This window comes from Anabrus simplex, chromosome 2, assembly GCF_040414725.1.
Source record: "Anabrus simplex isolate iqAnaSimp1 chromosome 2, ASM4041472v1, whole genome shotgun sequence".
NCBI lineage: Eukaryota > Metazoa > Arthropoda > Insecta > Orthoptera > Tettigoniidae > Anabrus > Anabrus simplex.
In genome coordinates, this window is record NC_090266.1 from 858227484 (window position 1) to 858255423 (window position 27940).

Here is a 27940-nt window from a genome sequence, read left to right on the forward strand (position 1 = left end):
GACAGCGAATGACTCAGTGATGATCATATAAATCATGGTGGTACAATTTATAGGGCATACTGTGATATCCTTTTGTGATTCAGTACTGCATCATCAAGTCAGATTTGGACGATAGCCTATGAAGGCCCAGCTGACATGGGTAGTTCAACGACTATTCTGTAACTTCAGAAATGATTGTTTTTTCTGTTTAATCATCAGGTGATATTATTAGATCATTTTCCAGGGTTTTATTTTATTAGAGTGGTGGTCGAATGTTTGGTAATTTTTGTGGCGTTGTTCACCATGCGTTATCGTGAGTACGGGTTTGGCTCATCTTTTCTCTTTTGCAATGGTGTTGATTGCTGAAACTAGGAAACCACACGTGATTGTTTATTAATTTTGTATTGCATTATTTTAGGGTTGATTAACTTCTTCAGTGGCATGGCCAAGAAATTCTCGGGTGGCGCATGCTTACCCATAACGTCACCGCCCGAGAAAATCTCGTTTAGCTGCAGTGTTCATTTCGCGATCGCCCAGTAATTTGTCGGGTACTGTAATCTCTTTGGAAAATGTTTTCCAGCATTCTCAACAGATGGTGGGAGGGTTTCCTACTGTATTCATGAAGTCTCTGGCCTAAAATATGCCTTATCTTCTCTACTTTACATACACAATCTGTGGCCAACCGTCAGGTAAACAGAAATGGCAAGTGCAAAACGGAAGAGATGTTTGAAGACAAAATAAGGAACTACATCGAAGATGAATCTCCAAGTGACATTAATATTTCAGAAAATGGTTTTTATTGATTCTTCCGATGATGACCTTCTTAGTATTTTTGGTAAAAGTGAAGAAGATATTACGTCAGAAGCTAAAGTGATGGTAGGATATAACATACATTCATATGGAAAAAGTGTAAGCCAGGGGATAGTGTGCAACCTAATATACTTCCATTTATGGGAAATCCTGGTGTTAGGGTTGGATCATTACCAGAGGTGACTGCGATTGACTCTTTTGATCTTTTTTGAATGGATGAAGTTCTAAATTTGATAGTGACCAAAACAAATTCGTATGCTGAAAGTGCATTGAAAAACTTGTAAATAAATCTCTCCATACAAGGGCACAGTTTTGGAAAGAAACAAACTCTTATGAAATTTGGCAGTTTATTGCTTTAGTATTGTTGGTGGCAATAAGACAAAAGCCTGAAATAAAAATGTATTGGTTGAAGGACAGTATTATCAAAACACCAATATTTTATGAAACCATGTCACAGGCCTACTGTAAAAAAAAAGTGTAAATAGAGTGTAAAGTAAGTTTTTATTAACCTTTAGTAATAAATTAATGTGTTCCCTCAATAATTGTTGCTCATTCCTTGCTTCCTAAAAATGAATTATTTCCTCCAGAAAAACCTCACCTTTCTGGCACAGGAGGTCTTCCAGAACCCGCCACTGAAGGGGTTAACATGACAGCATACCATTATGCCATTTATTTTCAGACCTTGCAAGCAGCCAATAATTAACATCCATGTGAATGGAGAGATCATTGGTTTGGTCTTCTTTAATAGTTTTGTTTCAGTTTACCATATTGATGGTAGTGATAACAAAATTCTTTGGCAGTTTATTTCAGTGTACCATGGGGATGGTAGTGATTACTAAATCCACTTATATTAATATTTTACTATAGTGATAGTAGTGATTAAGAAAGTCAGTTCACTGTGTTTTTCCATGATGATGGTAATAATTATTAAAGTCACTTTTATGTTATTTGCTATTGGTTGTGGTAACAATCACTTAATATTTTATTTTATGATACCATCCATAGATGGTATTGTTTAGTTCATTCATTTCTTTTATCTTCCTCTTTTTATTTACAACTGGCTTTATGTCGCACTGACAGAGAAAGGTTTTATGGTAACGATGGGGAAGAAAGAGCTAGGAGTTGGAAGGAAGCGGCCGTGACCTTAAATAAGGTACATCCCCAGCATTTGTCTTGTGTGAAAATGGGAAACCACAGAAAACCACCTTCATGGCTGCTGACAGTAGGGTTCAAACCCACTATTTTCCGAATACATGCTCACAGCTGCACACCCCTAACCGCACAGCCAACTCGCTCGGTATTTCTTTTCTCGTCACCATTCATAAACTGATGGGTTGAATTTATTCATTATTCAGAGATATGGTAATGAGTAAATCAAGCTTAAAAGCTTATCGGATTATCCATTCATGATTTTATTTTAAATATAACCGTGAAGTTAGGTTGTTTATTAACTTAAATGTCAACTGTAGATATCATTAGTTAATTTGTGGTTCAGTGGAACATTCAAGTTAAGTGATTATTTTAAATATCGTTAAAGTAACATATTTTCATGATGTCAGGTTAAGACACAACATGGTGCGATTATTTTATTTTACTGAGTTTAATAACAATTGTTGATATTGAACTTTGGAGCACCATGCCTTGCAGAATGAGCAAGTTAACTTATTAAATAAATTCTTTTAATTGAGTAATGATTGATTCAGCTATAACTAGAGGCTGTTTTGATTCGATTAAGGGTCCATTCCGTGGCTGTCAGGATCCTCCGTGATATTACAGTATAATCGGTAGATAATCTCAGTTAAAGTGACTTAGAAGTGACTTAGTCGGGTCATGGAAACTGAAATTTCATGGGTCAAGTCACAGTGTTACTTGCAACCGGATATAATAATTTTCAGGTTTTTCTTTTCTTTTCTAGCAATGGCGACTCGCATTCAATTAATTAAAGAAATGAGATGGGGATTTATTATAAGTAAATCCTAGATTTAATTCATGTTTCAAGCTACTTTTCTGTCATGTGTGTTGTAAATGTTCTTTTGTTCGTTGATGCTTCACATCTTCATAAATCGTCACCAGTTTCTTTCCCAAGTTGATAAATTTATATTAGCCAACTTCTTGGATTTTATTTCATGTAATATAGATTTCCTTTCATTATCTGTCGATCTGTGTCAACAAGTGACAGAAGAACCAGCAACCCTCCAAGACCACAAGAATCTACAAATACAAAGCCAGAGATATCCATCGACAATCGACATCCAAGGGTGTAGTATATACAGTAAACTCTTTCAATGGATTTGGCTTGGGAAAAGAAAACACCATCAAGTTCTAGTTGCTTTTGCCCGGTATGCAATTTTTTGATAATTATTGATTGAAATTGCTAAAAATGTTCGTAACACTCACCTCTGGATCTGAAGAGGCACATATCAATGAGATATCATTATCCATGTGTTCTCAAACCAGAGGTAGTGTCAGACCAGCTGAAACTGCTTGTTCTTCACTGTCAGCTTTCTGATCACCCTGTAAAATATCTTCAGCAATCTCCTCCTGGCTTAGAATTTAGTAGCCTAGGTCACCTTAGCCAATGCCTGGTCACTGTTCACTGTCATTCTTACTGCAATTATCACCTGCCTGCTTCAATGTTTCACGGAAGTCAGAGGTTCCAAAACCTCCAAAATTGTATTCTGGTTCATTTCTGTTTGATCATTCATTTTGTAATTTTTTATTATCTGCATTTATTTGCAGAAATATATTCATTATTAAATTTGAAGTCCGATGAATCATGGTCTGTTACAAGAGTTTACTGTATATTTAAATATGTATATATGTTCTTAAAGTGGTGGTTATCATATCATTTTGGAATTTCTAAAATATGTCAAACCAATTAAATGTAACATATGATGTAACATTAGGATAAAATTAATTATTTTCAGAATATTCAATTTTCTGCCTCCTCAATAGTAAATATGGATAATCAGTAGGGAGCGAATTTTTATGTAATTACTTTTTTTTTTTGCGTAAGTTTTAACGCAAGTTACGAAGTTCATTATTCCTATTGTGCATCCCCAAGTGTAAAAACTGAATCTTATTTCACATAAAAACACATATTTTCACATTTTTAAAATGTAAATACATATTTTAAGAAAATCTATAAGCGCATAAATCGGCAATATTTGTTGATCAATAAAATTTAAAATGCTTCTGTGTTACAAAACAATGCTCATATTTTCATTTTACGATTACGGTATTGTTTTTAACAGTGTATTTAACACAATGTATCTGAATGTTTCGGCTATTTATGGACTTCCCTCCATAAGTTCTAAAACTTGCTGGTCACTGGCTACGTCGTTACATTTAGACAGCGATTTGATTTGCTGCACAAGATGTTTCCTTGCATGATGTCATTCCAACTCTTTATGAGTCAGCCCTCTCGGGTTTTGTTTATAGACTATCAGCGAAAACCAATCACGGAGAGATAAGGTGACGTAATTCCATTACGACATGGGAAACTCGGACGAATATTGCCCCACCATTAGGTAGTGGAATTTCATCACTCCTAAGAGTAAGGTTAGCTGTTCGGGTCCATATATCATTCCTGTGGTTGTGTGATTTTGTATGGATTTATAAGAAATATTTCCTTCAGTGTACGTTGCTATTCTTTTCATTGAAACAGTGATTCACCGTAAATGCGTGTGTCGTAACCTGCAAAATAATGCCAAAAGAGAAGTCTAGTACAAGGTCGCGTCTTCAACAATATGTAGTGGAATTTAAAAGCATTTTCACTACCGATGGAAAAGTATTATTTTGACAACCGTGTGGTAAAACAGTACGTGCAGATCAACGTTCTCAAGTAATCCAGCATTTGTCTGGAAATAAGCATACTGCGGCTGCTTCGCGTGTGCGTTCGCGACAATTACTAATAGCTGAACCAGCTACTTCAAATGCAGGCCCATCTAAATATTCCCAATATTATTTAGATGTGTGCAGAGCATTTGTTTGCGCCGACATTCCTCTTGGTAAAATAAATAATCCAGGACTGAGAAATTTCCTAACAAAGTACACTCATTTTGAGCCTCCAGACGAATCCACATTAAGGAAAAACTATCTCCCAAAATGTTACGAAGAAACTTTACAGAGAATTCAGGCAGTATGTGATAGCGAAAAACTGTGGGTGAGCATTGACGAAACCACTGATTCAAATGGCAGAAAAGTGGGAAATGTTGTAGTTGGTGTGTTGAAAAATGACAAAACTGCTTGCGAACATTCTTATTCACTAGCGTGTAAAGAAATGCTTGCTGCAAACCATGTCACTGTAGCTAGGTTATTCAATGAAGCCATGCACTTACTTTGGCCAAAAGGTATAAAATATGACCATGTATTGCTTTTCCTTACTGACAGTGCAGCTTACATGAAAAAGGCAGCCGAAGGCCTTGCTGTGAGCTTTCCGAAAATGATACACGTAACTTGCGTTGTTCATGCTCTACACAGGTTATGTGAAACTGTGCAGGCTCAGTATCCTCAAGTGGATAAATTAGTATCTAATGGCAAAAAAGTCTTTGTAAAAGCACCCTCAAGAATAGATCTCTTTAAAGAGAAAAACCCAGATCTTGCGCTTCCTCCTCTGCCTACTGTTATGCGGTGGGGTGCCTGGCTTAGCGCTGTAGTATACTACGCAGACAATTTCGAAACTTTTGCATCCGTTGTGAACGTGCTAGATAAAAACAACGCATTGTCAATTGAGATTCTTCAAGAGATACTAAAAGACAGCTCTTTGAAAAATGATTTGGCGTTTATATCCGCCAATCTAAGCTTCTTGTGTAAAACTATAGACATACTTGAAAAATCCACTAACCTGTTATCCGAAACAGTGAAGGAAGTGCGCGCTGTTGAAAATAAATTAGATTCACTCCCGGCTTCGCAGGTACAGGGACTGTTAAAGGTCAAATATCAAAATTTGTTCAGGAAAAACAGAGGATTTCAAACAATGTGCCAAATTTCTAGTGTATTAGATAGTGCTCATGTTGGCGAAATTGATGGCGTTAGTGTGGATGACATTCCTCTCTTTAACTATGCACGTCTGACTTCCTGTGATGTGGAGTGATCGTTTTCGCAGTATAAGGCGTTCTTTAGAGATAATCGGCATGCATTTGTGATGGACAATTTGGAGATGACCCTTGTTGTTCACTGCAATTCTGAGACTACTTCTAGCAACTAATATTCCAGCGTGTGATGGGTGAGTACGAACTGGTACTATTTTTTCAAAGATGATAGGTTGCTTTTGCCATATTTAAACAAAACATTACCTTAAAAAAATAACCATTCATAATATCTACTCTGGCATATCAAAAATTAATATACCATACAGCACGTTTCCATACACAGAAACCATTTTGCCTTAAGGAGCAAAACATTATACTTATTTACTTCTTGAGCGCGAGTAGTTATGTGATATTTAAAGGAAAATAATTTCAATTTTTTATCATATATTTTAAAGTTTTTCAGCACATAAAAAATAAATATTTTTCACATTTTTAGCACATAAAAATCCGCTCCCTAATAATCAGTCTCTATTATATGCTGAAGTTGCAGTTTTTCTTTATTTTGTTTTATGTTTTCTTTCTTTCTTTCTTTCTTTCTTTCTTTCTTTCTTTCTTTCTTTCTTTCTTTCTTTCCAAAGTCAATGATTTATTGCTGTATTCTGCAGCCTTAGTGAAGTCAGTTTACTTGTGTAGTGAACTATTAAAATACAATAAATATGGCATGTCAAGTATCTGTGTCTGCTGTTGTTCAACAATTCTTATATTTATTAACCAATTATGAACCAAAATTACTGAAGAAATTAAAGTAGTTATTTTGTTCTACTGTTAAACGAAATTACCTGTACCTTCATAAAGTGCTGTAAATAGAACATTTTAAGGAGTTACAGAACATATTTTGCTCTTTCGGTAAGAAAATGTTGTAAGCTACAAATACTGCACAAGAAGACTTGTGCAATTGAAACATAAAACAAACCTGACAGTCACATCAATAATGATGCTGTTTGTGTTATTGAAATTAATTTTAACGTTTTCTCCTGAACTTTGTTGCTGGAATTTTTTTACTTGATCGAGAAAAACATAAGTTGGCTAGTGAGGACACTTTTCATTACACAGCTGGAAGAATTTTTTTTTTTGCTAGGGGCTTTACATCGCACCGACACAGATAGGTCTTATGGCGATGATGGGATAGGAAAGGCCTAGGAGTTGGAAGGAAGCGACCGTGACCTTAATTAAGGTACAGCCCCAGCATTTGCCTGGTGTGAAAATGGGAAACCACGGAAAACCATTTTCAGGGCTGCCGATAGTGGGATTCGAACCAACTATCTCCAGGATGCAAGCTCACAGCCGCGCGCCTCTACACGCACGGCCAACTCGCCCGGTGCTGGAAGAACTGAACACTTCTTATAACAGTTTACTTTTTTTCTATACCTCAAATGCATTCCTATTCTGTGGATAAACTATCTTCTCTAAGCATCCGCTAACTTTCACAAAGTTAAAAATTCTATGCTGGTTACTTTATGATATGTATTAAAGATCCACCTCTGTGAAAATCATCTTTCTATACTATCTACTAAAGAGAACAGTTATTAATGCCCACGTTAGCAACTATAATTTGCCTTCTTGAGAGCCTATTTTATATGTTAGGTGATAAAATATGGTTTTAGAGAGATGTTCAGAAGTATATTGTACTTACGAATATTGACTCAAAGGAGATGGCAGAATCTTCATGAGATGGCAGTTCAAGATGTGTTGATGGGTCAGCAGGAACAGCATTCTGTGTAAGCCAAAGGGCAGCATCATCCAGTCCATTACAATGTTTCAGTGCAGTCAAACAATCTTGTAAAGTAAACCCCAAGGCACACAGTTTGCTTACCTGATCTGAAAAATGTAATTCCAAAAAAATTAACTATGTTGCTCTCTTACAACATTTAGCAATAAGAAACATGTATTTTCATACATCCAACCTTTACAGTTGATAATGCATCTAACAAGGCAACATTTTTATAAAAAATAACACAGTAAATGCACAAAAAGAATTAATGTGAAGGAACTTTCATTTTCAGATAGCATCAAAACTTTTAGCTCTCTATCAACTGATTACTAATATATATATATATATATATATAAAAAATATAGTGACACACTTAAGAAAAATGTAAAAAGTATTAAGTCTGTTTTACAACTGGTCCTACATTGTACTAACACACTGAAGGTTTCCGGGGACAGAAGGATGGGAAAGACCTGGGACTGGGAAACTAGTGGCCGAGGCCTTATTTAAGGTTCAGCCCCAGCATACGTCTGGTGTGAAAATGGGAAACCATGGAAAACCATCTTCAGGGCTGACGACAGTGGGAATCAAACCCACCATCTCCCGAATGCAAGCTTGCAGCTGAGTGTCTCTAACGGCACAGCCAATTTGCTCGGTCAAAAAATGTCCAACTATAGAAAACGACTTATATCTTGAATTTACACATTTCTACCTGTTATCTTCACTGCTGATTAATGTTAATGGATAGGGATTGTGGTGGGATAAATACATTCTGCATAACCTTTTCTAGTTTCTGTAATTATTAAAATTAAGAAGGATGGATGGTTGGTTCTTATATTCTGAACGCTTAAGTGGGACTGCCGCCACCTTATTGCCCTAACATTGATGGTCCACCTGGGGTTCGATATCTGGGCTCAATATTTCCTCCTTATCCCTCCATATAATATGCCTATTCCACCAATACTTTGACCGTGATCAAATTCTGCTGCAGCACAAGTGCAACATTGGCCATCTCCCATGTAGAAGCATGCATAGTGCTCTTCCAACTTGTGCCAGTTTACTTCTGATGAGTTGACTCACTAGATGAAATGACAAATTTTCGGATCATCTGAGTTAATTCAACCTGCTGCGCAGAGTGCAAATTGCCAAGCTGGAATAGAACTGTGAGCTAGCATGTTGGCTTTGACTGGTCTAAAGCCTGAACTACATACATTTATATTACTATGATGCTACTGCTTGTTTGAACACACATTCCATTTCAAACTTACATGTTAATGGCACATATAACATAGCAGAACTGTGTATTAGATACTGATCTGGAGAAAACATTTCTTCTTGAATATTACAGAAATGCCTAAATTTTCATGCTAGTAAACACATTTCACATAAAGATGTGATCTTGTTATAGCATAATAAAATAAAACTTGATGAGGTTGTTGGCCACTTGCTGAATCCACTTTGACTCTAAAAATAATCAATGCATAATGCTTTACAATAAAAGAACAGGAACGCATGAATTATATACAGCGCAACTGAGTAGAGAGGTGAAATGTAATAGCCTTATGAAACAAACATTTACATTTACATTCTGAGCGCTAAAGGTCTGCACACACCAACGCAGGACGCGGGAGCGGGAACGATCCAGTCGCAAACTTTTATGAGTACAGCACGATATGGATCCGTTCACACCGGTGCGTCACTCCCCCGCCTACATAGCGGGATTGCTGCAAACCACTTTCAGTTCGCTGCATGCAGTGTTTTCCCCGCGTCCCGCATTCATTGTGACAGTAGCAATGGCGACTGAACTGTTGACAGAGTGCGTAAAGAAACCACCAATGCTTTACGACGTGTAGTGAAGATTACAAGAATATAAGGAAGAAAGATATGTTGTAGGATGAAATAAGAAAAGAACTGCGTATACCAGGTTTATCACTGTTTGTGACTTTTTGGCACACATTTCTCCGTTCGTGAACTTCCAGATACATGTAAGATGTATACTAAAACTATCTATAGGCCTACACTCTTGTTATGCATTATTATTATTATTATTATTATTATTATTATTATTATTATTATTAGGGCTAAATGGTGTGCAGTATAGGTATAAGAAGGGTAGCCTAATAAAAGGGTATGCCATAGATCGTCATTATTACTATTATCAAATAAATGTCAATTGTGCGATATCCCGATGGATATATATATTCTTACAATACAATGAGAACGACGTTAAATGAAAACATAAATTACCTAACGACAAGCAATTATATGAAAGCAAGACATTGGAAGAAATTTATAACAAAACCAGGAATTTCATGATAATGAAAGAAGAAGTATAAAAAATATATATATATGAAAAAAAAATGAAAAAAATTCGTAAATTTAAAATGATTCCTCTACAGCATTTCATTCCCTGCATATTTCCGCCATGTCATCGTACTGTGGGTCCCCTCTACTGAGACCATGTCTGCCTATTAAAGCAGTTTTATTGCTGGACAAAGCAGGGCCACATCCAGATGAACATGAACACGTATGTGATGGAATTCATGCTTCATTTTTGCCCCCTAACATAACAAGTTTGATACAACCTATGGACCAGGTTGTTTTAGAATGTTTAAAAAGAAAGTATCGGCACCACCTACTACATTCACTCCTGGAAGCAACAGAACATGAGGAAACCATCACAAACTTCCTCAAACAGACAGCTATGAAGGACGTAATGTATTGGACGAACTTCGCAGCGACCGCGGGATTGTAAGTTCCGTCCCGCTCCCGCTTCCTGCGTTGGTGTGTGCAGAAAGACAAACTTTGCAGCGACCGCGGGATTGTAGGTTTCGCTCCCGGTCCCGATTCCTGCGTTGGTGTGTGCAGACCTTAATTGTACTACTATTCATTTTGGTGATGGTTGGTCTGGCCTTACTGACATTTCTTTCGGTAAAAGTACCCATTGCATGGATTGCTAAGGTTTGGTGATTTCAACGGCATGTCTGTTGTATTGCCATTACTGAACTGGATTGGCACTCGCAGCACAAATTCAGAACCATCCAATAAACATGTTTCTTTTGCATGTTGCTTTACGCCGCGCCGACAGAGATAGGTCTTATGGCGACGATGGGACAGGAAAGGGCTAGGAATGGGAAGGAAGCGGTCGTGGCCTTAAATAAGGTACAGCCCCAGCATTTGCCTGGTGTGAAAATGGGAAACCACGGAAAACCATCTTCAGGGCTGCCAACAGTGGGGTTCGAACCCACTCTCTCCCGAATACTGGATACTGGTCGCACTTAAGTGACTGCAGCTATTGAGCTCGGTCAATAAACATGTGGCATGCTGATAGCATGCATATGTCACTTTGACTGTCATGATGATGAGTTAACTGCCACAATCGAACTGGCACAAGCTGCAAGAGTGTGATGTATGCCTCTGCTCGCAGTTGGAGGATCTGCCAACCAGGAATTACCTAGGTGCAACACAGTAACAGCTCGAGTGCCAAGTTATGCCTGAGTTATGACATCCCATTTATTTCTGTGTTTATACAAGTGTGGATGTTCTCAAGCATGGAAAGTGTTCTCTGGACATAACAAGACAATGTTACCTATATGAACACATGTAATTAGATGACACAAATATTTCTGGAGGTTTCATACTTCTCTGCTGAGGATTTGGCTAATAGTAAGAAAAAAAAAAAAAAAATGATAAATCACAACGTGTTTGGCAAATGGAAACAAGAGTTGATAAATGAAATGCTATTACGCATAACTATACAAAAAATAAAATTTAGTACTATTTACTGTCATGTACTCAAAACAAAACATCTGTAAAGGTGCAATGATAAGAAATATAGAAAAGTCTTAATTGTTACATTACTGAGAATGTTTTAATTGTATAATATAATCAGAGCACACAGTGAAATTACTGTCAAAGTAGGTTAGTTTTATGTTCCGTATTGATGTTAGACGATTGTGGCAAGGGTTTTAGTTCCGCCTAATGAATAGCAAATTGTTTTACAAACTACTGAATTGCATACATGTAGGTACAAATGGGACTAGTTTCGACCCAACAGTTGGATCATCATCAGCTTAACCTAGAACCAAAAAGGGAAAGCACATAATATGATATACAGGGTGTTTCTATATTCCCATTACAGACTTCGAGGGCTTGCAGTGGGGACCAAAACGGTAAGTTTAGCATAGGAACTTGTGTCCGGAAATGTACCGTCTTCCCGCTACCTGTAAAAAGCCACTACAGCACACGTTCAAATCTTCCCCATTTTCGGCGCCACCGACTCGAGTACGTACGTCATGGAATGACCACATGATGCCCCATACCCCTACAGGTTTGTTGACATTCCATACCATTTAGTTGAGTGTGTGATCCGCATGGAGACGTGTTGTACCTGCTGTTGTATTTGTGATTTTCGTTCATACTACAGTACAGCAGTAATTCTTTACTACGTACACAGCAGTAAGCTGTACGTATAGTAGTTCATCTGCACCAAAGATTTTGGCAATAGTTGATAGGTCGCTGATTGCTTGGCCTGCACATTCACCAGCCTTAACACCACTAGACTACTACCTGTGGGGTCATATGAAAACTTGATTTACGAGAACCCTGTGGAATCTGAGGAAGATCTACTGGCGCGGTTTATGACAGCGATGGATGTTGGAAGACCACGTATAGATGATCGTGTGTACGAGAACATGATACGTAGGTACCGTCCGTGTCTGTGTTGACACCAGTGGTCGTCACATCGAGCTCCGCCTGTAGTTGGACCCAGACGACAAGCAGCAGAAGTCAGACAGGGCGCCGAAAAAGCAGGAGCTGCGAAAATGTGGTGGTTTTTTGTGGGTAGCGGGAAGACGGTACATTTCCGGACACAAGTTCCTGTGCTAAACTTAACCGTCTCAGTCCCCACTGCAAGCCCTCAAAGTCTGTAATGGGAATTTAGAAACACCCTATATACATTCTGAAATATTGTTGTTAGCCAACTGTGAACATGGTAACATATTCAAAAACATATCAGAGAACATATTGGTGAAACATCAGCTGTAGATACGGCTATAAAACACAAATTGAAATACAATCGTGGTGTATGTAAATTCAAAGAGACACGTTCTAATGGCCAAATTTGTAAATGATAGCACATTGTTTGTAGGACTCTTTAACATATCTGAGATCAGATTTTTTTTTTAAATTGGACCATTAGAATGTGTTTCTTTAAATGTACATATGCCACGATTGTATTTCAATTCATATTTCACAGCCACACCAACAGCTGATGTTTCACCAATATGTTCTCTGATATGTTTTTGAATATGTTATGATGTTTACAGTTGGCCAACAACAATAATTTAGAATGTACATATTACATCATTTTATGTGCTTTTCCATTTTCGTTCCAAGTTAAGTTTAATGGCTGATGATGACCCAACTGTTGGGTCGAAACTAGTCCCATTTGTAAATACATGTATATAATACAGTAGTTTGTAAAATAATTTGGTAATAATTAGGTGGAACTAAAACCCTTGCCGTAGCTGAAATTCCTGCCTCACAACAGTCTTGGATCTGACAAAATCGTAACATCATAACTACTGTGACAGGTTATCAGGGTCCTTAGAAAGATAAAATCAAATATTCGGAGAGAACTCACATACACAAACGTGCGACCACATGTGTGTGTCGAACTCCTGATCATCATTCTGGCCTCCACAGAGCAGTGTCCATCCAGAACAGTTCGTTTCACTACTAAAATGCCATAATGAACTCCACGAAGCCGTCTGATATACTCATACTTCGCTGAGACACTCATCACAGACTCACAATTACCTTGTTCACTCATGATTCACGGATTCAAGACCGACTCACTTTAGACTGACTTAAGTCTTGCTGAGGTTGTTCTTTATACAGAGCAGCAGAAGATTCTTATAGTTTGCCATATCCAGATCATTCTGGGTTCTTCCAGTTTTTTCTAAGAGCTTCCTTAGTGTGAATTGTCAGAGCTATTGTTTTGCTCACTGATGGCATGCAATCTTGCTGGCATAACTGCCTTCTGCCAGCCGCTCTGCACCTGGTCTTCATTGTCACAACATTCCTCCTTCCAAGCAGCTCAAAGATAATGCACCAGCTGGTCTGGGTGGACAACTATAATTTACTGCCAGGGAAGTTGCAGAATTATGTATATGAAGACATTAACCCTGGTAATAACAATGTGGGAGCCATCCCACAGCAACAGGGAATATGCATGATCTGGGGTATTGATTAAAAATATGCTAATCTGATTCAAAATTTCATGCAGAATTCAAAAATGTGATCAGAATGTACAAATAATAACTCAAAACATGATAAAAATCTAAATTAAAGTACGAAAATGTCACGTAACGCAAGTACGCGATCTCATTGGTCTGACGTCATCGTACAGATTGACTGAATTAGCATACGAAATAACACAGTGTGTGCTGTGAGAAATAGGATACACTTTGCTTATTTCTGCTTTATGTTAGTGTCTGGTAGATTTAAAATCGAGGTCTATACATTGGATAATAATATGAGTGGTATATTTTGGACTTCAAGTGAATCCTGCACAGACAGTGGGACAGAAAACTTATAAATAGTGTATAGTTCCGATGTGGAACACCACATCGCATACCATCCCAAACAAATTGTTTATAAATGTTCCAAAGGATGCTAAAACTAGGGAGAAACGGATTTTGGCAAGCCAGAGAAATACTGGTGATATATCGGAAAAGTCTACAGTTTATTTCTTTGAAGATCATTTTAATGTAAGTTGAATTTGTTTGAATTTTCAATCATTTTTCCATGTCAGCTCTTCTAGTGGTAAATCTTTAAATTTTAATGTATGATGCTTTAATTAAATGCTTCAATTACATTTTGGAATATGAAAGTAATAAACAGTGCATTAATTAATGCTAATTATTAAAGTATTCTCCAAACCGGAATTATGTTTTGGGTGATCAATGCCAAGGTAATAAATCAAAGGGGTTATGAACCATATTGGCAGCTCTAATTATACCTATTTATCTTGGCATGCGAGAGTTATTTATGTCTTCATAGAACAGCTCACATTTGTAAAGAAATTTAGGCTATATCTAAATAATCTTATAAGTTAACTATGCTCAATTACAATAATTATCATTGTTGTTTGTTGTTTAAGTCAGCAGTCCATAGACTGGTTCAATGCAGCTCTCCATGTCACCCTATCCTGTGCTAACCTTTTCACTTCTATGTAACTATTGCATCCTACATCTGCTCTAATCTGCCTTTCATATTCATACCTTGGTCTACCCCTACCGTTCTTACCACCTACACTTCCTTCAAAAACCAACTGAACAAGGTTAAGATGTGTCCTATCATTCTATCTCTTCTTCTCATCAAATTTAGCCAAATCGATCTCCTCTCACCAATTCGATTCAGTATCTCTTCATTCGTGATTCGATCTATCCACCTCACCTTCAGCATTCTTCTGTAACACCACATTTCAAAAGCTTCTATTCTCTTTCTTTCTGAGCTAGTTATCGTCCATGTTTCACTTCCATACAATGCCACGCTCCACACGGAAGTCTTCAAAAACATCTTTCTAATTCCGATATCAATGTTTGAAGTGAGCAAATTTCTTTTCTTAAGAAAGCTCTTCCTGGCTTGTGCTAGTCTGCATTTTATGTCCTCCTTACTTCTGCCATCGTTAGTTATTTTACTACCCAAGTAACAATATTCATCTATTTCCTTTAAGACTTCATTTCCTAATTTAATATTTCCTACATCACCTGCCTTCGTTCGACTGCACTCCATTACTTTTGTTTTGGACTTACTTATTTTCATTTTGTACTCCTTACCCAAGACTTCCTCCATACCATTCAGCAACTTCTCGAGATCTTCTGCAGTCTCAGATAAAATAACAATATCATCGGCAAATCTCAAGGTTTTGATTTCCTCTCCTTGGACTGTGATTCCCTTTCCAAATTTCTCTTTGATTTCCTTTACTGCCTGTTCTATGTAAACATTGAATAGGAGAGGGGACAAACTGCACCCTTGCCTCACTCCTTTCTGGATTGCTGCTTCTTTTTCAAAGCCCTCGATTCTTATCACTGCAGACTGATTTTTATACAGATTGTAGATAATTCTTCGTTCTCGGTATCTGACCCCTATCATCTTCAGAATCATAAATAGCTTGGTCCAATCAACATTATCGAATGCCTTTTCTAGATCTACGAATGCCATGTACGTGGGCTTGTCCTTCTTGATTCAATCCTCTAAGATCAGACGTAAAGTCAGGATTGCTTCACGTGTTCCTACATTTCTTCTCAAGCCAAATTGATCTTTCCCAACTCAGCTTCAACTTGTTTTTCCATTCTTTTGTAAATAATACATGTTAAAATTTTGCAGGCATGAGATACTAAACTAATGGTGCGGTAGTTTTCACACCTGTCAGCACCGGCTTTCTTGGGAATAGGTATAACAACATTCTGCCAAAAATCGGATGGGACTTCTCCTGTCTCATACATCTTGCACACTAAATGAAATAACCTTGCCATGCTGGTTTCTCCTAAGGCAGTCAGTAATTCAGAGGGAATGTCATCAATTGCAGGTGCCTTGTTCCTATTGAGGTCACTCACAGCTCTGTCAAACTCTGACTTCAAAATTGGGTCTCCCATTTCATCAGCATCAACAGCCTCTTCATGTTCCAGAACCAAATTATCTACATCTTTACCTTAATACAACTGTTGGATATGTTCCTGCCATATTTCTGCTTTGTCTTCTTTCCCTAGAAGTGGCTTTCCATCAGAGCTCTTAATATTCATACACATAGTTTTCCTTTCTCCACAGGTTTCCTTGATTTTCCTGTATGTAGCATCTACCTTCCCCAGGACCATACAGCCTTCGACATCCTTGCACTTCTCCTTCAGCCATTCTTCCTTAGCTACCTTGCACTTTCTATCCACTTCATTCTTCAATCGCCTGTATTCTTTTCTGCCCTCTTCATTTCTAGCATTCTTGTATTTTCGTCATTCATCAATCAGGTCTAGTATCTCCTGAGTTATCCATTGATTCTTAGTTGTTCTTTTCTTCCTTCCTAACATTTCTTCACCAGCCCTACTGACTTCATTTTTCATGACTCTCCACTCTTCCTCTATAGTGTTTCCTTCAACCTTTTCATTTAGTCCTTGTGCAACATGTTCCTTGAAACAATCCCTCACACTCTTTTCTTTCAAGTTGTCTAGATCCCATCTTTTTGCATTCTTTCCTTTCTTCAATTTCTTCAACTTCAGATGGCATTTCATGACCAACAAGTTGTGGTCAGAGTCCATGTCTGCTCCTGGGAAAGTTTTGCAATCCAACACCTGGTTTCTGAATCTCTGCCTAATCATAATGAAGTCTATTTGATACCTTCCAGTGTCTCCAGGTCTCGTCCACGTATACAGCCGTCGTTTGTGGTGTTTGAACCAAGTATTGGCAAGGACTAAATTATGATCAGTGCATAATTCAACCAGCCGACTTCCTCTTTCGTTCCTTTGTCCCAATCCAAATTCTCCTACTGTACTACCTTCTCTTCCTTGGCCTACCACTGCATTCCAGTCTCCCATCACAATTCGATTCTCGTCACCTTTTACATATTGTATTAAATCTTCTATCTCCTCATATATTCTTTCGATTTCTTCATCATCCGCTGAACTAGTAGGCATATAGACCTGCACTATTGTGGTGGCATTGGTTTGGTGTCTATCTTGACGACAATAATTCTTTCACTATGCTGGTCGTAGTAGCTTACCCGCTGCCCTATTTTCTTGTTCATTATTAAACCAACTCCTGCATTTCCCCTGTTTGATTTTGTGTTGATAATTCGGTAGTCGCCTGACCAAAAATCTTGTTCTTCTGCCACTCCTCAGGGACCTCCTTATTCTCTCAGACATTCCTGAGGACCCGATATGTCCACTGCAGGCCTACAGCTCCAGCTGCCTTTATCATCTCCACTGAAATTTCATCTATTCCAGCTGTTTTTCCATTCTTCATCTTTCTTACTGCCATTTCAATTTCATTCATTGTAATTTATTTGTCCATTTCTTCATCAACTAATTGCCTTTCCTGATCATCCATTGAATGACTGTCATCAGTTCTTATGTTCAGCAACTTCTGAAAATACTCTCTCCATCTGTTTCTTATTTCTTCTGGCTTTGTTAATATTATGACACCTTCATCCTTTACAAATCTGGTGTTTACTTGATCTCTCTTTTTGTTTCTTAAGATACCATACAGTAATTCCTTGCTGCCCTGCATATCATCTCTCAACTTCTGTGTGAGTAACGCCCAGCTTTTCTTCCTCCACTACTTTCTTGGCCAAATTCTTTGCCTCCACATATTTTCTTCTACTTTCTTCAGTCCTAGATGTTTTCCATGCTATCCACGCCATTTTCTTTTCCTTCACTTTAATCTTTACCCTATCATTCCACCAGTGTGTCTCTTTGTCTTTCACATTTCCTGATGTTCTACCACATACCTTTTCGGCACATCCAACCAGTGCTTCCTTAAATCTTTTCCATTCATCTTCAACATTCCCCACCTCCGTCCTGGGTACCAAGGGTATTATTTCCCTTTGAAATTCTTCTCGTATGCTCTTCTCCTTCAACTTCCATACTTTAATTCTTTTCTCTCTTCTTAATGGGGGTTTTTTCAATCTTTCCCACTTTCAATTTTCCTATCACAACTCCATGATCTCCACCAAAGACTTCTTCAGGCATGGCTGTTACGTCTAAAAGGTTCTTCCGGTGTTCTTTCTCTATGATTATATAATCAATCATGGTCTTTGTTTGTCTGTCTTCCCAACCATACCTTGTAATCTTCTGACTGTTCTTCTTCCTAAACCAGGTGTTTCCAACAATCATTTGATTCCTCATGCAAAAATCCAACAACAACTCACCTTCTGGATTTACATTTCCATATCCAAAGGGCCTTACAATATCTTCCTTTCCTTGTGGGGCATACAACTGAAATAGATCTTTCACACCCTTTTCAAACTGGAGTCTCATCGCCGTCATCCTATCGCTGACGTCCCACATATTCTTGGATTTATTTTTTAGTACGATGGCCACTCCATTTTTTGCTTCAGGTCCGCCGCTGTAATACAGCCTGTATCCTCCTCTCGGAGGAATCACCCCTGTACCCCTCTTCTTGATCTTGCACAGTCCAAGTATGGCTATATCTTTTTCCAACATGAAGTCAACCAGTTCTTCCGTCTTACCCGTCAGTGTCAGGACATTTACTGTTGCAATCTTGATGTAGTTTGGTGCTGGTAGCCCATTTCTCACAGTTCCCCCAGCACCTGAAGAGCTGCGCATCGCTTTTAGAAGGGAACGCCCTAACCTTTTCCGAGGCACCATATCTGCTTTGTCCTAATAGGCTATTGTTACGATGGGCTCGCCACAGCCAAAGGCATTTTATACCTTCTGCCAGGTTCAAAATTAGGCCGCCCCTAACATGGAGACAGATGCCTTTCGTAGCCACTCCTTTGGAGTAGACACTACGGGTTTGCCCCTTTCGCCATCTCCACCGTACCAAAGTCCACCTTCTCCGCCGTAGATGCCGTTGAGGTCTTCATTCATAACCCTGAACTGGGACCCATACCAGATGTTACACACCGGGTCAGTGTGCTCTGGGACTTACATAGGCATAGGAATAATAGATTATAGACCTATAGTACTATGATCTTTCTTTCTTTCTTAATCAGTTTACCCTCCAGGGTTGGTTTTTCCCTCAGACTCAGCGAGGGATATCACCTCTACTGCTTCAAGGGCAGTGTCCTGGAGCGTGAAACTTTGGGTATGGTGATACAACTGGTGAGGAGGGCCAGTACCTCGCCCAGGCGGCCTCACCTGCTATGCTCAACAGAGGCCTTGTGGGTGGATGGGAAGATTGGAAGGGATAGACAAAGAATGTGGCAACATAATGAACGACCAAGGATGATTAATACATATATGTAAACATAAATACTATTACTTGATCATTTTTTTTTTGTTTCCCCCATAGTAAGCATCCGAATTTGTGAACGAAGATAAAATAAAATTGAAACTGCTTGATTATTAGACTGTGCAAATGACCTTCAGAAACTTGGGAATGAATTTACAGGGCTTACTTTTTATATTTGCTGGCTGGCCAATATCAACACTATCTTGGCTCCGTGCCCATAGTGTCTGGTTTGGTAGGCTCTTGAGAATATCCATGAACATGCACATATCATGGTATGAAAGACGTACAGTAAGGTCTTTGGCATGTACCTGAGGAGAAACAGAAACCAATAGTTAAATATTATAGCTTTTCAACTTCTCCTTCACTAAAGAATACAAAATTAAAAAAGAGAATACTTGCATAAAAATTTTAAAAGAATTATTACTTAGCTGGGACTTACACAGTCTAGAATATTTCATACAATAAGACTTTTTCTTGTAACAAGCAAATATAAATTTTCTTAAAATTCCAGGGACCTAAGCAGAGGATCCTGACCTATCTCATCACAACAAGTACAAGGTGAGGGAAATATAAATTAGAATATAAGCAAAGAATTTAGACAACAACTGATAAAAACAGAGAGGAAACTACTTCTCTATATAGAAATATGGAGAACAAAATTTGCATACATGAAGGGTCTGTCAAAAAAATAAAAAAAATAAAAAAACCAAGGCGAACAAATAAGGTATTCTCTGGAGATGAATGAGCAAGAGAGAGCCGGCAAAAGAGATAATAATAATAATAATAATAATAATAATAATAATAATAATAATAATAATAATAATAATAATAATAATAATGCCAGAATGTAAAGTGAGGCTTATTGTGGTCCCTAGTTGGCCAATTAGCGAAGTTGAATTGAATAATAATAATAATAATAATAATAATAATAATAATAATAATAATAATAATAATAATAATAATAATAATAATAATGTTATTTGCTTTACGTCCCACTAACTACTTTTACAGTTTTCGGAGATGCCGAGGTGCCAGAATGTTGTCCCATAGGAGTTCCTCCACGTGCCAGTAAATCTATCGACACGAGACTGACTTATTTGAGCATCTTCAAGTTGGGGTCAGAAGGCCAGCGCTTCAACCGTCTGAGCCACAAAGCCCGGTGGCAAAAGAGGAAAGGGCTTGAAAATAAAAAGACATTTCTGTAATCACTGCCCACTATGAGGGGGAGGGGGGGAGAGGGAGAGGAGGAGGTGGCAGCAGATATTTTTCTTCTTCACAGAATGGTCAGCATGGAGGTCTAAAGTTCAGAAAGTCCTGGTTTCAATTTCTGGTCGGGGTGGGATTTTAGTCACATCTGGTTAAATCCCTTTGGCTTGGGGAGTGGGTGTTAGTCGTAATACACACCTCTTCAAATCCACACAACAGACTATGACACTCATCATCACAGAAACACATAATAGTAGAACACATCCCTCCACATAGGGTTGGCATTAGGAAGGATCAAACTAGTCAACTTGGGCTCGGAAAACCAGTGCTTTACCATCTGAGCCACTCAGCCTGGCATCTAGGAAACATAAAGACAACAAATACTTGACTGTGCCACTGAGGTTGGCACATCATATATACAAATGTATATACTTACGTACATACGCACATACATACAGTTACGTAAGAGACACTGTACAAGATGTTCTATACCCCTATGTTAACATATACATCAGAGACTTGGATTTTGACAGCAAGAAATGAGTGTAAAATTCAGGCAGTGAATGACATTCCTGAGGAGTATGGTAGGGAAGACAATGGGAGACAAAGTATGAAATGTTGAGGTCCGAGAAGAGCTAGCAGTAGAAAAACAGAGTGATAGGATGTAGAAGAATAATTTGAGATGGTCTGGGCATGCTATGAGGATGGAGGAGGGAAAGATACCAAAACAAGTATTTGAGGCTAAGACAGAAGGAAACAGGACAAGAGGGAGGCCCAGAGCAAGATGGATGGACTCTGTCAAGAACAGTATAAGAAAAAGAAGACTGGACTGGAATACAATTACTGAAGACGAGGATTAGAAGGAGAGGCAATGGTGGAGAAGTGCCATCAACACCCCAACCTGGCAGGAGCTGGACAAGGGGAAATGAAAATGATGATGACATACAGTTACGTGTTTCCTGAAAGGGATGATTAAGCTGGCTCGGAGACCTCCCAGCCAGCCAGAGGACATGCCACGGCCTCTCCTCTATTGTTCCCTTCGTCTGGTTTCCCAGTGTATCTTCTGGAAGGTACAACGAGCATGTTCAGTCTCTAGCCGAGCCCCAAATTTTCTAGTACTCAATCATGAGGATATAAAAGGATATAAAAAGGAGGCTAACTGAACAGTCAGTGACTGTTGGAGTTCAGTAACTGGACTGTGTCGGCAGTGCTAGCTGCTGTCAGTGCCCTGCCAGTGTAAGAATGTCATCACGTTAGAGTACAGAGTACTGTGTGTAGCCTTGGAGTACTGTCTGTGTACGAACATGGAGTGAATGCCTGGAACTTTTTGATGGCAGCAGTGCTGATTGCTCTCTGTGTCCCACCAGAGCCAGAGTATCATCGCATACAGAGCAGAGTACTGTGAGTACTGCCTGGGAGTACTGTATTTGTGCACTACTGTGGACTGTAGACCGACTTGGAGCCTGTATGTGGAACAGTTGGTGTGAGCAGAATTGGATCAGTGTTAACTGTCGTGAGGAATATTATAAGCACTGTCGAGTGGCTGCTGTTTACTTGTCAGTGTTGAGTAGTTACATGTGATAAACTTCATGATCAGATCCGTATTGAATTACACTACAGTTAGACAAAATTACTTTTAAGGGCTGATGACCTAGATCTTAAGCCCACTTAAACAATATCAACAACAAAAAGCATCAATTTCTTATAAAGAAATTACAAAAGCTGAATCAACCTATTCAATATAGTACATATAAACATTTAATAACAGTACATGTGTCGAACCCTAATTGGGCCTCCTTCAGCCAAATAATCTAGGCAAAGTTAAGAACTTAAACACCATATTAAAACTTTTTTTTTTTTTGCTAGGGGCTTTGCTTCGCACCAACACAGATAGGTCTTATGGCGACGATGGGATAGGAAAGGCCTGGGAGTTGAAAGGAAGCGGCCGTGGCCTTAATTAAGGTACAGCCCCAGCATTTGCCTGGTGTGAAAATGGGAAACCACGGAAAACCATCTTCAGGGCTGCCGATAGTGGGATTCGAACCTACTATCTCCCGGATGCAAGCTCACAGCCGCGCGCCTCTACGCGCATGGCCAACTCGCCCGATCATATTAAAACTAGACAGAACTAATGATTTATAACTAACATATTAAAATATTTGTCAACAAGTCCAAATATACATACATCAAGATCCCAAAATGACAAATTTAAAATACATATTATAAAATGGAACAATGAATTTTTATACATCCAGTATTTCTTATTTTTTAAAGTTCCTTTAAGTCGCACCAACACAGCTAGGTCTTATGGCAATGACGGGATAGGAAAGGGCTAGAGATGGGAAGGAAGCGGCCATGGCCTTAATTAAGGTACAGCCCCAGCATTTGCCTGGTGTAAAAATGGGAAACCATGGAAAACCATCTTCAGGGCTGCCAACAGTGGGGTTCGAATCCACTATATCCTGAATGCAAGTTCATAACTGTGCACCCCTAACCGCATGGCCATCTCGCTTGTTGCATCCGGCATAAAATACCTCAATAACGACTTTTTAATGGCATCAATGTTATAAAATTATTACTAATAATACTGGTCACACTGAGACTGAAGGTAATTGAGGCGGTCAGAAGCAAAAGGGCGTAAGCGACAAAATATGAACATTTGGGGTAAGTGACCCAGTGCATAATAGAAATATCAAAGTGTAAGCGACAAAATATGAACATTTGGGATAAGTGACCCAGTGCATAATAGAAATATCAAACTGCTTTGTGGTAAAGGGATACAAGTTTATTCATTGAGTTGTGCTGTTTTTTGGTGAGGTTTCTAAAAACTACTCAAGAAAAATTATATTCTATTTGGAGGCAAAAGGATACTAGTGCACTTACACCTCCTTGGTGCCAAACTGTTTTGTATATCACCTACGCAGTTGACTACAATAAGTGCAGTCTCGTTATTCTCTGGTTTTCTTTGACTGAACTTAAGTTTTTTAGAATGGAAGAAAGTGAAAATTTCATTGAACAGGAATATAACGAAGAAAGAGAAAGGACAAGTAGTGGTACTGAAGGTAAAATCCTTCTATCGTCATTGTGTCTTATTGTACAATATTTATCTCAATGTAACCTTACTTTTTATTAGTTAATTTATCAAGGTGTAGTTATTCAATCTGTCAAAACAAAAAACAGAAACTTTTCATGAATACAGTGAGTAAAGTGAATTTCATGTACGTTCTATATCATATCTAAATAAATTCTTAGAAAGCTGAAACTACACCATGTATAGAAAGAACGTATAATAGCTAGTATTTATTCTATTTTAAGGTAGGCCGAGATTATTGCTGGTAGAAATGAAATATTTTAACACACGCTTAAAAAACTGATTACATATTTTATTTTGATACTAAGATATGTTTGTTTTTACTTATAGATCCAGAAGATAACACTGATCAAGACTGGGGTTTTCAAGTGACCGACGTATCTGTTTCATCAGAAGAAAGCAAAATGAAACGAAAACAGACAAGGAAGAGAGTATGATGTGAGATGACTTGGAGGAGAAAGACCTCAAAGAAACTTTGAGATACAGGAAAACTGGAATGCAGAAGTAAGAAAAATCTGTCTGACCATATGAACATGATTGCAGATATGAATGTAAAAGTATTTCCAAAGGGGAGTGGAAAGATATTTTTGAAGATTTTTGGGAATTAAGATTGTGGGATGTCCAGACATCATTCATTTGTGTATGTATGAAAGTTAGCTAGCTCAAAGGAAAGTTAAGCCAAAAATTATATGACAATGAACTGAAGTATAGATGATCTACAGGTGTATCCCCAAAAGATAAGATAGTTTCATGTACATTCTATATCATATCTAAATAAATTCTTAGAATCCCCAAAAATGATGTTCATAACAACATACTGAATCTTTTCCTAAGTACACAGAGTCATTTCTCTCGGCATAATCCACAGACAAGATATCTTTGTGGCAATCTCATTATTCATAAAATGCAGGAAATTTACTTGAAGTTTTATATGGAGAATCAAATACAAAACTCTTAAAGAGAGGTTTTACAGGCATATCTTCAATATGCAATACAATCCGAGTTTTAAACACCTTCACACTGGCACATGTACTACTGGTGACATACTTTAGTACAAAATAACAAATAGTGACGACCTTCAGGTTATTGAAATAAGCAAGGTAAACAAGGAACTTCATTTGCGATAAGCTGAGAAAGCAAGATCACCTACAGATGATGCAAAACAGCAGGCAAATGAAAATCCTACAACAGTGAATGTGATATGCACTGATCTGGAGAAAACATTACCTATCCCAGTCTTAACTTGTAGTAAAGACAGTTGTGAACATACAATTTCAATATCTATGACCTTGTTACTGTTTATGTGGCATGAAGGTGAGACCTCAAGGGGCTCACAAGAAATTGGATCTTGTCTGGTGAAGTATGTACATCAACTTCCTGCTTCTGTGCAGCATCTCATCAGTTTCAGAGATAATGGTTGGGGGAGAGGCAGAACAAAAACAAAAATATCATTAAATTCTGGATGTATATAATCATGAATACATCTTTAGAGACAGTAGATCGTAAGTTTGTGATTACCGCCCATTCCCAGATGGAATGCGGCCAAGATTTTGTCATAATTGAAAAGGCAAAAAATCACCATTAGTATGTATTTATACCAGATGAGTGGGCTAATGTTGTGACACATGCAAGCCGTAAATTTCAAATTATTCAGATGCAACAGGATGACTTTCTATCTGTAGTCAATAGAACCTACGAATGACTTTGTCACAGACAACTGATGTTACTCAAGGTTGAATATTGAGGATACTGAAAGTGGTGGTAAGCGAGGGGGGTAAAAGATAAAGAGGAATGGAAGTTTGTTTATTAGGCCTAGTTTTGTAAAATATATTTACCACCACTTCATAAATTGTACTAAATTGCTCGGAAATTTCATTTAAACTCGGAGTACCTTTCTGGTTCATCTGAATATAGATATCTTCGAGAATATTACCCCATACAGTGGGGAATGAGGCAAATATCACACGCTACTGTCGCATCCCTTGTGGGCGACACGGTGTATGGCGCGCAACGTTTATCATTCTTTTACTCACGTTATATCCGTCAGATCGAGTTGAAATTTTTGAAGACAAGATCTGCCTTGTGCTGCCATCGATGGGCATGCACTGAACTCTGCGGTCACAGGTATATCTGCCAGGGGAAGACCCAAAATTTTTAAAGCGGCAGTTGCTTCATGCACAAAGGATCTATGTCCATGCTAATCGTACAGTCGAGCCAGCTGAGTGTTTAGATGCCTGTATTAAGTTTTTTTGGTTAGATATGATACTTTTGTGGATTCTAGGTTATTTCAAAAGTAATGTTTAGTCAGTTTTCATATTTTTGTAGCTTGTATGTTATATTTTAGTTGTTTTTTATGTAAATATGACAAAGAGAGGTCTAGATGAACTCGGTGACGCTATGTGTGTAATGTTAGGACTTAATGATGAAAATGACATAGTTAGTGAAGGATCTTCAAATAGTGATAGTGAATCAGTATGTTTAGAGGACACCATGGGCCCATGTTGGTCAATCACTTTTCAAGTGACTCGAGTGTGAGTGACAAATGTGCCAAGAGTAGTGCAAGCGACCCTGAGTTTCTCACACAGTAAGAGGGAAATTCATTGATGCAGGAGGGGCAGATTTGAAGCAAAGTACATTTCTGGAATTAGATGGGAATTGCAGAACATTACGGAGCCTTAAGGAATTTATAGATATTTCACTGATGATGAGCTATGTGACCTAATAGATAAGCAAACTAATTTGAATGCTCAACAAAAAATAAACTCAAGACACAAGCTGGAAAAATGAGAAGAAGAAGTAGAGGCAAAGAATGGGTACCTACAAATAAAAGTGAAATGCAGCTTATCTAAGCAATTCTACTCTTACAGGGAATAATCCATAAACAACTAAGTGATTATTTTTCAAGGAATTGTTTGTTGGCTACACCATTTTTTAAAATTATGTCTGAAAAAATAGTTCTTTCTCCCTCTGAAGTTTGAACGTTTTTCTGATTACAAGGCATATAATGAGAAGGTACACCCAAAAATGTATAAAATGAAACCACTTTTTGACAAACTATTATCTAAATTTTAAAACTGTTATATCCCGGACAGTCGTATACCATATTTGATCAAATGTAACTCACACTTTTTCGACTAAAAAAGTGTGAACATTTTCGGAACGTGATATATGCAGGGATTTGTGTGCAAATATCGTATTCCCGAAAGAAAAAAAACAATATAAAATTTGCATTAGGCTACTGAAACAAGACAACTGGCATACTTACCCTATTCATTGTCACTGCCTTCAATCTCTGAGCTATTCTCACGTCCATCATTCTGGTCACCATTCCATACTGCATCATCCTGACTTCCATCCAACACATTTTGCAATACCAGTCTTCAAGAAACTTCACAATAACATCTGTCAATACCATAACCCATGCCCGCATAACCCAATCACACACGAGATACACACCACATGATTGTAACATATCACAGCAGCTTAGAGCAGGTACAGTAGTACATACTGCAGTAGGTTACAACAGGTTGTGAAGTAGTAGTATTTAATGCATAGCTTTTCATTGTGTTTCCTTTTGATATTTTCTGTGAGTCACTTTTCTTGTTTCTTCTAACAGTACTTTTGCATGTCAGGTAGAATGCCCCCATGCAAACATAAAAATGTGAGCTTGGGAGACAAAGCAGAAATTATAAATATGATCAAGAAAGGGACTGTGATACTCTGCTGCAAAATTCAGGATCGCACGTCAACGATTAATAGCATCAAGAGGAACAAAGACAACATAAGGAAGTTCATAAGAAAAACAGAAGCGGTTATGAACACAGTCGTCAATGGGCTGATGAAAACAGCAAAGACAGTGGTGATATTATGTTGCTGAGATATATGCGAGATTGTGTATTTAATCAAAATAGCACTTTTTGCTGAAATACGTGGTAAGGAAGGTTTTGACATGGTTTTTTTATACACAGACCTATACATCTGGTCTAGGAAGCCAAGAAGAACAGCAGAGAGGATTCAATCTGCAGGCCTTCGGGCTGGGCAGCACTCACTTGGTAGACCATGGCCTTTTGGAGCTGTTGTGCC

At 38.1% G+C, this 27940-nt stretch overlaps 1 protein-coding gene across 1 annotated transcript in view; it reads right to left on the reverse strand.

Moving 5' to 3' along the window:
- The window catches only part of Vps13D (vacuolar protein sorting 13D), an 866734-nt gene that overhangs the window by 349078 nt on the left and 489716 nt on the right, over positions 1–27940 (reverse strand). The window contains 2 exon segments of the mRNA XM_068226303.1: positions 7516–7700; positions 19727–19868. Coding sequence (XP_068082404.1) covers positions 7516–7700; positions 19727–19868 — 327 coding nt within the window.